This window comes from Ruditapes philippinarum, unplaced genomic scaffold (genome assembly GCF_026571515.1).
Source record: "Ruditapes philippinarum isolate M1 unplaced genomic scaffold, ASM2657151v2 ctg121_1_1_1_1, whole genome shotgun sequence".
NCBI lineage: Eukaryota > Metazoa > Mollusca > Bivalvia > Venerida > Veneridae > Ruditapes > Ruditapes philippinarum.
Genome location: NW_026861840.1, coordinates 625,389 through 639,012, shown reverse-complemented (window position 1 = coordinate 639,012; position 13,624 = coordinate 625,389). Strand labels below are relative to the sequence as shown.

At 33.2% G+C, this 13,624-nt stretch overlaps 1 protein-coding gene across 1 annotated transcript; it reads right to left on the bottom strand.

Moving 5' to 3' along the window:
* Positions 1–7: 7 nt before the first annotated feature.
* Positions 8–10,520, bottom strand: LOC132717036 (cytochrome P450 2J4-like). Its single transcript, XM_060700407.1, has 7 exons — positions 9,694–10,520; positions 4,739–4,951; positions 2,916–3,054; positions 2,004–2,105; positions 1,558–1,721; positions 1,126–1,253; positions 8–681 (listed from the first exon to the last, which is right to left on the bottom strand). The coding sequence occupies exons 1-7, from the start codon at positions 10,243–10,245 to the stop codon at positions 459–461; spliced, it is 1,521 nt and encodes a 506-aa protein (XP_060556390.1). The 5' UTR covers positions 10,246–10,520; the 3' UTR covers positions 8–458.
* Between the last annotated feature and the right edge of the window lie 3,104 nt (positions 10,521–13,624).

Here is a 13,624-nt window from a genome sequence, read left to right as displayed (position 1 = left end):
TAGACGCTTTTTAAACTAAAATATTTGAATGTTTTTTTCTGTTAGTTTCTTATTTATTGTTACTTCAAAAACACTCTGTACCATCACAGTTTGAATTGCAATATATAATGTTTGTTACATTCTAAAACTATTGAATAACACAAACATTCCTGCAAAATAAATTCTATTAATAAAACGCATTATTTAATGTGGCATAAACAGATATTCTTTCAACAATGAGTAGGCACTGCTTAATTTCATAAGTCCGATTTCGTGCAAATCTTTTCCGGAGTTTGACGGAAAGAGCCGAAAAGTTGTCATTGGCCATTACATGAGGAGATATACACAATAACAACGACAAAACATTTTTTTCATTATTCCTGCGAGGACAAAATACCTCCGAGTCAATTATTGTTATGACCTTCATTTTGACTAGGAAATACTTTACAACGTTTGACGCCTTAATGTGCATATAGGGATCAAAGTTTCATATTCTCTCGGGGAATAATTTGACATTCATACTGAGGCTCCGCCAGGGGGTATTTTCTCGTATACAACCTCGGATCTGCAGACGGCAACTCGTAGTTTTCTGGTGGCAAAATTCGCACGCGCTGCAACAGTGACGTAATGGTTATAAATACCCTTGACCTTGCAAAATCTTGTCCTGGGCAAGCTCGTTTTCCTAGTCCAAAAGGAACAACGCTGAAAAAAAGAGCAAAAAGCGATTAACAGTAAAGTTAAATAATGGACCTATATTACAATCTTTCCTAAAACTGAACTCCATATAAATAACAAAACAATATATTTGTTTTCTAAACAAACACATTGCCCTACAATGACCTGCAGAAGATTCCAGCTCAGTGGTTAAGGATACTAACTTCAAATAAGTTGCCCCTGACTACTATATGCTCGCATACTTCTTAAGGAAGAATTTTGGTTTCACAAATTATCTGAAAATATAAAATGAAACGGCTTTCTACAGCAGTAAAGCCTTACATCCCGCGTGACATTTAAGTATCTAACTTTTTGCATTTAAATTTACACCCTGCATATTGATTAGTTTATGTGATAAACCAATATTGAATTGTTTTTGTGATGTAATTATTTTGAAATTCAAATAGCCACTAAGCATATATTAAGACTTACTTCCGTATAGAACTATGGTTAGGTGGAAGTAACTGGCCTTTCTTGTCTAGGAACCTCCCTGGTCTAAAGTCCCAAGGATCGCCCCATATTTCTGAATCATGATGAACACTGTACAAATTGGGAAAAATCTAGAACGAATAGAAACAACGTTATGTTAACAATAATAAAATATACTGCTATCAACATGCATTTATGTGCTATTTCTAACGTTTCGGACGTAACCTCCAAGTAAATTTCAAAATGTTATTATATTTTCTATTCAGAACAAATTGAATTTAACAATTGCCATACAATGACAGAATATATTTGGTCGCTACTGATAGATTTTCGTGTCAGCTGGATAGGAACCAGTTTTCGGATACTGTCTGCTCGTGTAAAATTGAATCGATCAAGATTAATTTGATAAATATTTCATCTAAAATAAAAACAAACCACTGATCCGTTGTCTATGTTATACCCGTCTAAAAGAAATCCCTTTTTACACAAATGAGGTATTGCCAATGGTGTCTGTGAGCCGTAACGCCATAATTCAAGCATGACAGCGTTCGTAAATGGCATCCGCTTCCGGTCTGACACTTCCGGAAATCGTTCAGTTCCTGTCAAGAGTATTGAATTGAATAAGATGGTCATCGCTCATATTTACAAATTAAAATGAAAAATTATCACTTTAAACATTTTAGTCTCATTCACATTTTTTAGGTTGTAATTTAAGTGTGACATCAAGGTTGTACCGTACATTTTCAACACCAAGTTGCAAATAGATATTTAGTAACAAGAAAGATATTTTGTAACATTTAGGATATTGAAGCAGAAAGAATTTTTGTATGACCAATGATGTACAATGTACCACAAAGGATTAAAAATAAATGCACATATACCGATGACGTTGTCAATTTCTGCTTGTAGGCGTGTCTGTATGTCCTGATAGTGACACATTAGTAAAATAAAGAGGCGAATACTCTTCAATAACTCTGTCATTCCTGTAAAATATAATATCTAGATAGGCACAAGACTGGATGCAATGAATAATATAGTCGATATTATGTAATACACATTTTAGGGTAAAGTATGGTGGCTGATTTGGCACATTTTGCGCGTTGCGTTGTTGATAGCGACAACACAACCTATATCGTTATCGCCTTTCGTCTTGTCGCTAGCGAAAAGCGCCAAACGGCGCGTTGTCACACTGTCGTCTTGTCGTCCTGTCGCTAACGATACACGCCAAATGGCGTGTTGTCGAGCGGCGAATAGCCAATCCTTCGATTTGAGCCAAGCGAAAATATGACATCGCGACAACACGCCACACGACAACGCGCATTTTGGCGTGCATCGTTAGCGACAGGGCGACAAGACGAAAGTCCGACAACGCGCCGTTTGTCGCTTTGTCGTGCTGTCGCTAGCGACAACACGACGCACCAAAGTGTTCCAAGTCAGCCACCATAGTATAGGGATATTTCTTAATGACAACATCAATATATTGGTTTATGAATAAATAAGCAATACGTAGTCGTTCTTGAGGGGGTCATGTTGTACAATAGATGAGAACTCGTTTTTTTATAAGTAGTATAATTGAAAGCTTGCAATACAATATTATTCATATATTCATAAGCCAAACTGTCATATACCCGAACTTGTTATCCAAAAGTTAGTACTTGACACAATGTTCAATAAAATGTGTTCTGTACAGGAGTGTCACTTGTTTAATTATCATTAAAAGAAATGCAGTTAAAGAGAAACTTCAAAAGTTCGATTGTTTTTTTATTAAATTAGGAATTTACAAATCTGGTTACCGGCTGCAAGGGTATCAAATATGAAGCCTTTGATATGTTCGTCACTTAGCAATGTGCTTCCGGTTTTAAGGATGTCGTCTGCTTGTTTTGTTAAACATACATCTACAAGACCCCTCCTCCTTCCGGATATATAGGATTCCTGAAAAATAAATTTAGGAAATATATACTGCAGTTTTTTTAATGAGAGAAGATATGTTTCCAAATCCAAAGATTTTGATTTTGTTGTTAATCTAGTTCGGGAAAAGAATATTTTGTTTTTACCTAAGAAATGTACAATTTCGTCATTTAAGCTATTATTGTCAGATATGTTTGTCATTTCTATTATAATTTTGACAAGTTGATTGTTTATTTGGTGACATAGATCTACATTAGCGTTATTTTTCTAAATTGGTTAGTCAAAAGTGACATTTAAAGGTTCATTCCATATACAATGTAATGAGGTCTACTTTAATCGAAATAAGCGCAGAAATATTTCCAGACGACATTATATCAGAATGAGAAAAAGATCCTAGAAATCGGAAACGAGAGTGTTCAGCCTACTAAAATAGCAACTCGTGTAGTTTTTAAACAAAATCGCAGAACTTATTTTTTTATTACTGTTTAAAGCGTATACATACTCAATTAACATTCGTGACCTTTAAAAAGTTGTTTTTTATTTATCATTTTTTTCCAACAAAATGGCGAAAGAAGTCCCTTGAAATAAATATGAGTTTTGACTCCGCCCACTTTCATATTTATATTTCATATTTATTCTTAACAAATATGAAATATATTTGACTAATATAGCACCATATTTCATGGGTAAAATTGAATAAAAACAGATATTTTGTAAGATTTATAAAAATAAGTGTATTTTATTATACGGTGCCAATCAGCTATACAAATTTATTCAAGATCTGTCAGACTTTTTTTTATAGGTTAGCATCTCTTAACACTATACAACCTTTCAAATTCTTATAGGAAAAAAACTACCAAAAGTTAAGATAAAAACACAATAAAAATTGTTCAGTTATTGTATACATAACAATATTTTCTTTGTTTAGATCAAATTCTTGTGATTATCATTACAAGAAAGAAAACAACCGTGTTTTTGCTTTGAACTTTCGGATGCTTTTAGAACTTGTATGGAATGCAATTCATGCATGTATTTTTATATTTTATATTTCTTTTAAGCCAGAACACGTTATGAAAGCATGCAACTGTTCCGGGAATGATGTATGGTTTTTACAACGTTAAGGTGTGTTTGATAAACGGTAAACGTCGGACATGATATCTCGAGAATCAACATAAAAAATAAAGGTGAAAAAAAGCTAATATTTTCATGAACATTTTATATAAAAGAGATAATATAACTGATAACACGTCTACAGACACGGACATAAGTTTACGGAATTTAATCAATTTGTTGTTATTGTACTGGCTTAGATTTATTTCTCGACAGGGTTTATACGATTATACATTTTTTTGTATTAAATGGTTAAATGATAAAACAAAGATAACTAAAATTCCAAAAAAAAAAAATCAAATCCTAGGCTATTTGAGAAGTTTGTTGAAGGATTTTGTATGCTGCCTCTTAGTGTACCATTTTTTTGTCATTCTACTTAAAAATCGTTAGAGAGAGAGAGAGAAAAAAAAACAATTAAAAAAAACAAACAACCAAAAAAAAAAAGAAAAAAGATAAAAGAAACAAACTTTTACGTAGCTTTCTATACAGCATACACTTTACTCTGAACATGATTTGTTGAATTTTGTGTACAGTGAACAGCCCCAAAATACATGTATATCTGATTTTTTGAACCTCTTTTAAGCAGATTTATTTTTACCTTCTGATAATCGAAAAACATTTTCGCCACTTTATCCCTTGCCTCGACTGTCCGTCTGTACATATCACCGTAGTAGCCTGGCAGGTATTTTAGAAACGGAAATGTTCTGAGAGCACCATCTACCGATGGTTCGATAAGTTCAAACAGAAGGTCAATGAATTCCCATGGCGCTTCTTTGTCAGGATCCGACTCGGAAAGAGATTCCCCGATCAGCTGAAAGTGAAAAAAAATACTGAAAAATCAAAATTTTGTGATTTTTTATAAAAAAAATGATACCCTTTGTAACATTTTACGCGCAAATTGTTATATTTCTTAATCTATTTTACTTTGTATTCTCGGCGTCTATACGATATTAACGTGAGAATTTAGAATGACTTAAATTGTTGTTGTGACATTGCATATACATAGAGTTATCCAAATCACACCAGTACCAATAGATGAACAGGAAATTAATGTATTCATAATGATGTGGATGAAAAAAACAAAGTCGTTCTTAGTGAAAGGCTAAACAAACTTGGCCTTGCAAGGACACATATGGAGGACGACTTCAGGGTTACCCTTGTTTACCCCATTTAGCAGATCTAAGAAGCAAATATATTCAGTTTTAGCAGATCTATTTCAATCAAATAAGGCTTGTAAGCCTAAAATTCGCATATCACATTATATTCCACTGTCTGTCGGATGGCTAAAACTCTATCAATCTCACAGGCTTCTAATATTTGCGCATCTGATCTCGACCTGTGCAATAGTGTACGACAATGCGCGGGTTATTTCTGAACGCTGTAAGGACGTATCAATGATTTATTGGGAAGCACGAGACATTCATAAATGCGTTACGTCAGCGTGTCTGTCTAATTATACGAACTGTCTTTAGACAAGATTGAACAACGTTTCAAGGCTTATCAAAAGATGGTTTCCATTTTCGACGGAAGCTTAATTTCCAATTATTTTGATAAAGGTAACATGAGTATCTGTAAACAAAATTCTGGTATGTCAAACAGAATTATAGACACAATAAATAGAGGATATTTGTTTGTTTGTGTGTAATTCATCGAATGGGCTTTAAAAACAGTATTCTCACGAGTGGCGTAGAGAATACTGTTTTTAAAGTTCACGAGATGAAATAAAATCACATCTTACACACAATCAAACACATTTTCTTTTTATTTTATGCTTAAAAACAAGTTAAAACGAAATTTCCTTATATTAAAATCTGTTTTCCCCATTTAGTCGAATTTTTCATAAAATAGAATAAGTCTTGGAATGAAAAATAAGTTCGACAATCAACGTTAAATGGCGGTTATATTATTCATTTCATAAAAAATTATGAATGGTCGCTTGTTTTATTAATAAAAACAAACAATTCTAGTAGGAGAAAAAGTCCAACCATCCATCCATATTGCTTTTACTTACTGCGAATTTATATTAGACCTGGCTTTGTTAAAGCGGCCGCCTTTTTTAAAAGTTGTGTAGGGAGGAAAATAACTGTGTTTGATTTAGAGGGATATCATTTGGATTTGTTAGTCATACACCTTTTTAAAAGAAAGAAAACTTATTTGAGGATTGTAACAGACAATAAATAAGTGTTGATAGAAGTGTAATCATTCAAAAAGCGACTAGGAAATAGGAAAACTTGGAATTGTTGAAAAGGCTGCCTAACGAACGCTGGGTTGTTTACTTATTCTTCGGGCTAATGGCTGTCATTGCTATTCAAGTTTTCATAAAGCATACGGCAGTTATTGCTCGAAGGATACTTAATTATGCCCAAATGTCATCAAGAGCAGTTTTGCATGTGGAAGGAATGTATTTTTCAGACTGTAAAAAAGAAACAAAAAAATTAAGAGAAGATATTTGGTGATTGGTAATAAGAATGAATAGAAGTAAGTTTTCTTCTTCTCATTGCTTTTGACATTTAAGTTATTTATCAATTTCAGCTTTGCTTTTCTCTGAACAGCCTGCCATTGTCAGAATTGTCAGCAAAAATTAAAATTGAGGTACCACGTGGGGAAAATCTTAAGAAAATGGTTTCGTCATTGAAAAGTGTGAAATTATATTTTGATTGTTTTCACTGTAAAATTATCAAATATAATTTTCACGGATAAATCAGTAATCCACTGAAAAGCATAAAATAAAGGACGATAAGCGGATGTTTATTTTTGAGACAGTAAACTGTCTGATCCTTGGCCAATAAATCATCTTGAATTGAGACTGCATATCTCCCCACAAGTGCAATACAAACAAATTCTAACACAGATACACAAGTGCATTATTACTTGATATATGCACAGCATGAAAAAGGAATGCTTACAAATCATAATTATGACGTCAATAAACCAAATGACGTCGGGTAATCTACTTCTACGCTAGTGCAGTTCAACATAGTTATTTATTAGAATGGAAATATATATGAGCAGCGTCACGACAAAAACAACATAATGGGTTTGCGACCAGCATGGATCCAGACCAGCCTGCGCATCCGCGCCTATAACAAGTAGAGAAACCGATAGCGAACAGCATGGATCCTGATCAGACTGCGCGGATGCGCAGGCTGGTCTGGATCCATGCTGGTCGCAAACGCATTACGTTGGTTTTGTCGTGACGCGGCTCATTTAAATTCTCATTTAAGGAAAATAACATTAAATTCTTGTGCTTGGACGGTATTTATCCAATTCTATGTTTTACGTATGCGTTTCATTTTTCCAGGGCCAACAATTTGGAAAATTCTCGGAACCGAACGAAATTTTGAATTGTAATTGATTTAACAAAGCTTGGCCTTTGGAGATTTATTATCTCAAGAAAAAAAAAACGTTACATTACTCTACCCTCTACCCAAGACAAAATATGACCCTCAGAAATTCTTAGAATGATTTCAGATTCCCGTCGCGTCATAATCAAGTGTGATTGCGCCGACGTACAATGTAGATGTAGATTGACGGTAGAAAAAGATCAGTGACATCAGAATCGGTTTTTCTTTTCAAGCAAACAAGTTTACAAACAAATCAGGCACTAAGCATTATTCTCTCAAAGAAATATAAAGAGCATTTATCAACATAAACATAAATAAAAAAGATTTTCTCATATTAATTTTGTGTTATCTAGTTTTGTAAGTTAATCGGAGTGTTAAACTGAATGACAGGTAGATTCTACTGTATTTGTTTACATTGACAACTGTCCGTTTCTTAGAAAGGGCGACAACCAAGATTAGCACCGATGTCTATACGCCGTTTTTCCGGCATAGTTACTTAATATGCGACTGAGGCCCTCGAATTATAACAAGAGCGCATGACTCTTTGGCAAACAGGCCAAATCGTCATTTTTTGTTTGTTTGTTTGTTTACTGGGCCCTGTATGTATTGCGCATAGGTGAAACCGGGCTATAACAAGAGCGCGTGACTATGTTAACACATGGTTTTGGTCCCGTTATAACATGGGCAAAAGAGGGAAAAATAGCCGATTTTATGCTATAATAAACCAAATGACGTCGGGTAATCTACTTCTACGCTAGTGCAGTTCAACATAGTTATTTATTAGAACGGAAATATATATGAGCAGCGTCACGACAAAAACAACATAATGGGTTTGCGACCAGCATGGATCCAGACCAGCCTGCGCATCCGCGCCTATAACAAGTAGAGAAACCGATAGCGAACAGCATGGATCCTGATCAGACTGCGCGGATGCGCAGGTTGGTCTGGATCCATGCTGGTCGCAAACGCATTATGTTGGTTTTGTCATGACGCGGCTCATATTATTTTTCTTGCATTTTTGTATAATAATGCACAGTTTATCATTTAAATGCTTTGTAATTAATCACTTAGACCTATCGGCCTTCGTGATTATATTTCTAAGCATTTGAACTAGAACCGTGCATTATTCTACAAGAATGCACTCAGAATTGATATCTATTTCCTAAGTAGAAAAGTAAAAATTGCAGACTCGTTTTTATTAAATATGCTTATCTCACGACATAAGTGGTATACTCTAAGTATTTGACTCATAGATTTAGAATAACCGATAAACCCCAAGTTTAACCAATATCAGTTAATCTTAGATTTATGAAATTTTGTATGGCTTTATTAAATCTAAATATTTAAACACATTTTGAATGATTGACGTTTAAAGTTTCAAAGTAAGGAAGCAACACTTATAAATGATAGTTTTCACAAGGAAGGGTTTCAAGTTTTTATTAGTTTATTATTTAAGAGGAATATCTATTTTTTCTTCCGTAGTTACATAATAATGCACAATCCGGGTTCAAATGCGCAGGAATATTAATCGCGGTGTCCGGTAGTATTCATCCTTCCTTGAACATTTCAACGATACATGTACATGTATACATGTATATATTATTGGACAAGAACGCAAGAAATATTGATATGTATTTCCATTCTAACGTGCAACTATAATAACTCTAGTAATTATAGAATTGATAAGAAATTGTTGAAATATATATTGAGCGGAGAAGTTATTTTCATGGCGTCATTTGGTTTGTTGTCGTCACATGTGGCGTCAAATGATATCTGAACATTCCTTTCTTTGTTCCTGCGCAATGTGCATTATTCTGCAACAATACACTAAAAGACTCTTCAGACTAAAAGTCTGTTATGTAAGAAAAATGTTTGGAGTTTATTCTAATATACCGACCACTTTCTGTAGTTCAGTTGACTCGATTTCTGGACGAGCCAATATTTGAAACTTTGTTAGTGACAGAAGAAAGGGTTCAGATTTAGGACTCTAGTTGTTGAGAGGCCACCGCTCATTCTTGCTATGTCGATGCTAGTTTAAAATAAAATTGCTTTTTGTGATGACTTTGAATATTAACTTAATTCTTGCAGGGCAGGTTGAAAATGTAAGTTAGAAACAAGTAATTTATAAATGTTCAAGTACGTTTATATAAAGATAAACGATCGTTATAACTAATTATTTTAATAAGTCAAAAACAAAACATATGCTTACCAATATTGCACATACGTTCTTAAAATATGTCCTCAAATACTCGTGCGGGTTAATATTGCTCGTTGGCTTACTTATAAGATTTAAATGTAATCGTTTTATTTCTTCTTTATTAAATAATTCAAAGAATTGTTCACGCTCAAAATATTTAGGGATTGCACTTTTATGGAATTCTCGAAGAAGGAGAGTGGTATTTGATAAATTTGCACATCCCATATGTTTCCGACCGTAAAAAATGTCAGAGGTAGAGTTTGCCGACCGGTCGTTTGCTATTTCATCCGTCGGCGTCGTTTCAAATGCTTCATACAAAAGTGAAGCAGACGACAAATTTACTATGTTAGTACCGTATAATTTCAGTTTAAATAACGGTCCAAATTCTTCACGGAAATTATGTAGATCATGGTGAATCCGGTCAGCGTCTATCTGAAAACTGTTTCCAAAACAAAGATACCCCTGAGGACCTGGGGGCAGCTTCCGTTTCCGTCGACGCCATACACATAAGAACACATACACGAGACTTAACGCACAACAAGTTCCTAGCAATATCTCAAACATAATCCGGCAGAATAATGTAGATTATTTTCTACTTCTGTTTGCGCCACTTTATCGTCCGCTTTTATTTTATGTGCAGATAAATAAATTTCGTGCGTATGTAATAGCTACTCCGAAACTCGCAGCTTTTTCATGTCTTGTAATTACTAAAACTTTTATTGCTTTGGCTTTGTCCGATTTCAAATTAATTGAAAATTTCAAATCCTAACTTGGCCATTAGTAATACCCATTAAACATTTCCTATTGACTTCAACATTAATTGTGTACCTATTCAATTAATTCACATCAAAAGACGGAAACTATTTTCAAGTCTCGTGTATCTACCGAAACTGTATTTATTATACATGTGTTTTTATAAACATGCTTTCAAACTACTTCAATAACTTATTCTGCACTTCTCCGGAATAGCAGTATAAAAAGAAATATTTAAAAAATATTGTTTTTCCATCATTAACATCAAAGAAAGCTTTAATGTAACTTTCATGATATAAAATATAAAAAAAAAGGAAATAAAAAAAAAAATAAATAAAAAAAAAAGTAAAATAAAAAAAGAATTAAGATTATAACATAAAGTCTGTGAGTCAAGTCAGACTGTGCGGACGATTATCTTCAGATATCTGACATTCTAATGCTACCTAATGAGCGGTAACGCGCCGGACTAGTGGTTCAGGGGTCACTTCCGCTGCCCTAAAATAACCGCTAACTTTCTCAGGGTGCGTCACAATATAGACAACCGCACGCGAAAATAGATAAAACAAAAAAAAACAATCAGATGGTTAAAAACTTGGTAATACGAAAATCTATTTATGTATGTCGGTTGTTTGTTTTCGAAGTTTTCTCAGTTTGATTTCATTAAAAAGCAAATAAACAATATATTGAAATTGTCATGTAATGATATTTAAATGACAAAAAGTAAAAACTGCATAAAAGTAAAGCATACAAATGTAAAACAAAGTAACATATCAAATGAATGCAAATTGTTATAAATACATTATGCAACAATGCCAAAATTATCACATATTATGCATGTATGAGAACAGAAATCAAATGTTGGTTAACCATCAAAACACCACATATTGCAAACAACTGCCTAGTTGGCAATATCCGCCAATTTACATACTTAAATACATGTATAATCGTCGAGTATCTAAAGTGAACAATCCTTAAATTGATTGTTGAAGGACGCATCACTTAAAATAATAAACATTAGGGGAAAAAAACAATTAACACAAAAACTATACTGTTAGTCTGGTCAACAAAAGCGAGCATTTTATTGAAGATAACACTTTTTAATCAGAAAGTTTTTTAAAGTAAATATTTTTATCTGCAATAAGAAAATATTTACAACCTTATACAGCAAAGTTCTGACTAGTGAACGAAAATTCTCCACATATGCAAAGCAAGGCGAATTACTGCATAGGTCTATATGGAACAGAAATGTAATGTTTTTGTTTGTATGTTTTATGTTTGTTTGTAGATTAAGAATCAAATATCATATCATTAATAAACAGAATGAAGGCATGTTCGCAATTTGAAGTTTACTTCTAAAGACCTTTTTGCGTCAGAGTGTTATTATTAAATGCGCATGCCTTTTATGTTTTAAACACATTGGGTCATTTCCCGCTGTTTATACAAGCAACTACAATGATGTTTGGCAACTTTGGGAGAAATAATCTCACATGTTTAGGCACGCTGATGATAAAGTTTATTCAATGAATGAGACTCATCCGAAAAACTTTTTGAATAAATCTAATGAGTTATCAAAAAAAAGAAAGAAAAAGAAAAAAAATAGAAATGTATGATGACTGATAAATAAATTTTAACCAATTTTTGAAAGATTTATAACGACGTATCTGCACAGTTAATTAATTTACAGACAAGAGTATTATACGCGTATTTTATTTTAAGATAACAAATCTCTAAGTTAAAGAGATAGTCCAATGTTTCGAGTTTAATTTTGTTTCCTCTTTTTTGTATTTCCTGATATTGTGCTGGCTCTGCACTCTCGGTATAATTAGTGTTTGCATAATAATTCGAACTTTAAGCATTTCATTTCCTTAGATCAAATGAATTATGCAATAATAGACTTATTGCTCCTTGAGAGCTGTCAAAACCGGGAAATGTAAGCCATGATTAGTTTGTTTTAAGATGTCTTTTTGACCTTGCAAGGTAATTTTGTCGTATCCTTGAGTGTATGTTGACTCGATGGTATTTTCAGAAGATATTTTAATCAAGTAGCATATTATTTACCGTAAAAGAATACATGTTCGCGAGAACAAAATGTCGGAAAACTCAAGTTTCAAATTTATTGGCGTTGATTTAATATTCACGAATTTAAATCAAGAAGTGCTGTTTAATTACTATTACTTAAATACATATCGAACGTTTATTTTTACGAAAGTCTTCAAATCGCAATATTAGCGAAATATAATACCTCACAAAAATCTCTGGTGTCATAGTATGATGTTTAAATACATAAAATGCTGATTTTGATCGAATAGCAATGTTTTATTATACTTGGTATAATTCAGGGAGGACAAACCAATATTTTGTTTCTTAGTAGGAAACACGCAGTTTTAACGTAAAATTATTTTCCTGTAGCAGTAAGATAGAAGTAATATTTTTTTGACATCACAAGTGGTTAATTCGTGACTTCATTCAAGAAAAATATATCAATCTTAATTTCTTTGCATTTTATTCTATCTCATAAATATGTTTGCCTGTTGACAATATAAAGCATTCTTCAACATGTTTTGATTTTATCTGATGTGAAAAATTCGACTCTTTTTTTCCCCTTTATTTCAGAGGAGATGCTGCGACCTTGGTGATAAGATAATCCGTGACTATGATAATCCGTGACTATGATAATACGTGATTATGATAATACGTGACTATGATAATCCGTGACTATGATAATCCGTGCCTATGATTAATCTTGACTATAATAATCCGTGCCTATGATAATACGTGCCTATGATAATCCGTGACTATGATAATCCGTGCCTATGATAATACGAGACTATGATAATACGTGAATATGATAATCCATGACTATGATAATACGTGAATATGATAATACGAGACTATGATAATTCGTGATTATGCAGCTGGAAAGTAGGGTCATAAGCATTGAAGGTCTTTGAATGACTGTTTCCTTGAATAAATCATTGAGTTCTTACATGAGTAGTGATATCATTCATCATGTTTTTGAATTATCGTTTAATTAATGGGATTGGGAAACATTTACAAAAATGTGTTTTGGTGGAGGGCAATACTTTGGCTGTTTGGGATTTTCATAAAATGTAGCAACCCAACGATAAACATTTGCTGGACTTTCCTAGTTTGTGATAGTACGAGTTAACCACAGGAATGAAGAAATTTT

Bases quoted from the DNA above. Each gene is read 5' to 3' on its own strand.
- LOC132717036 (XM_060700407.1), bottom strand. From the start codon at position 10,245: ATGTTTGAGATATTGCTAGGAACTTGTTGTGCGTTAAGTCTCGTGTAT. The intron at 4,952-9,693 runs GTAAGCATATGT...TTTCACTTTCAG, and splicing joins AGAACGTATGTGCAATATTG to CTGATCGGGGAATCTCTTTC. The intron at 2,106-2,915 runs GTAACCAGATTT...TATATTTTACAG, and splicing joins ATTTGATACCCTTGCAGCCG to GAATGACAGAGTTATTGAAG.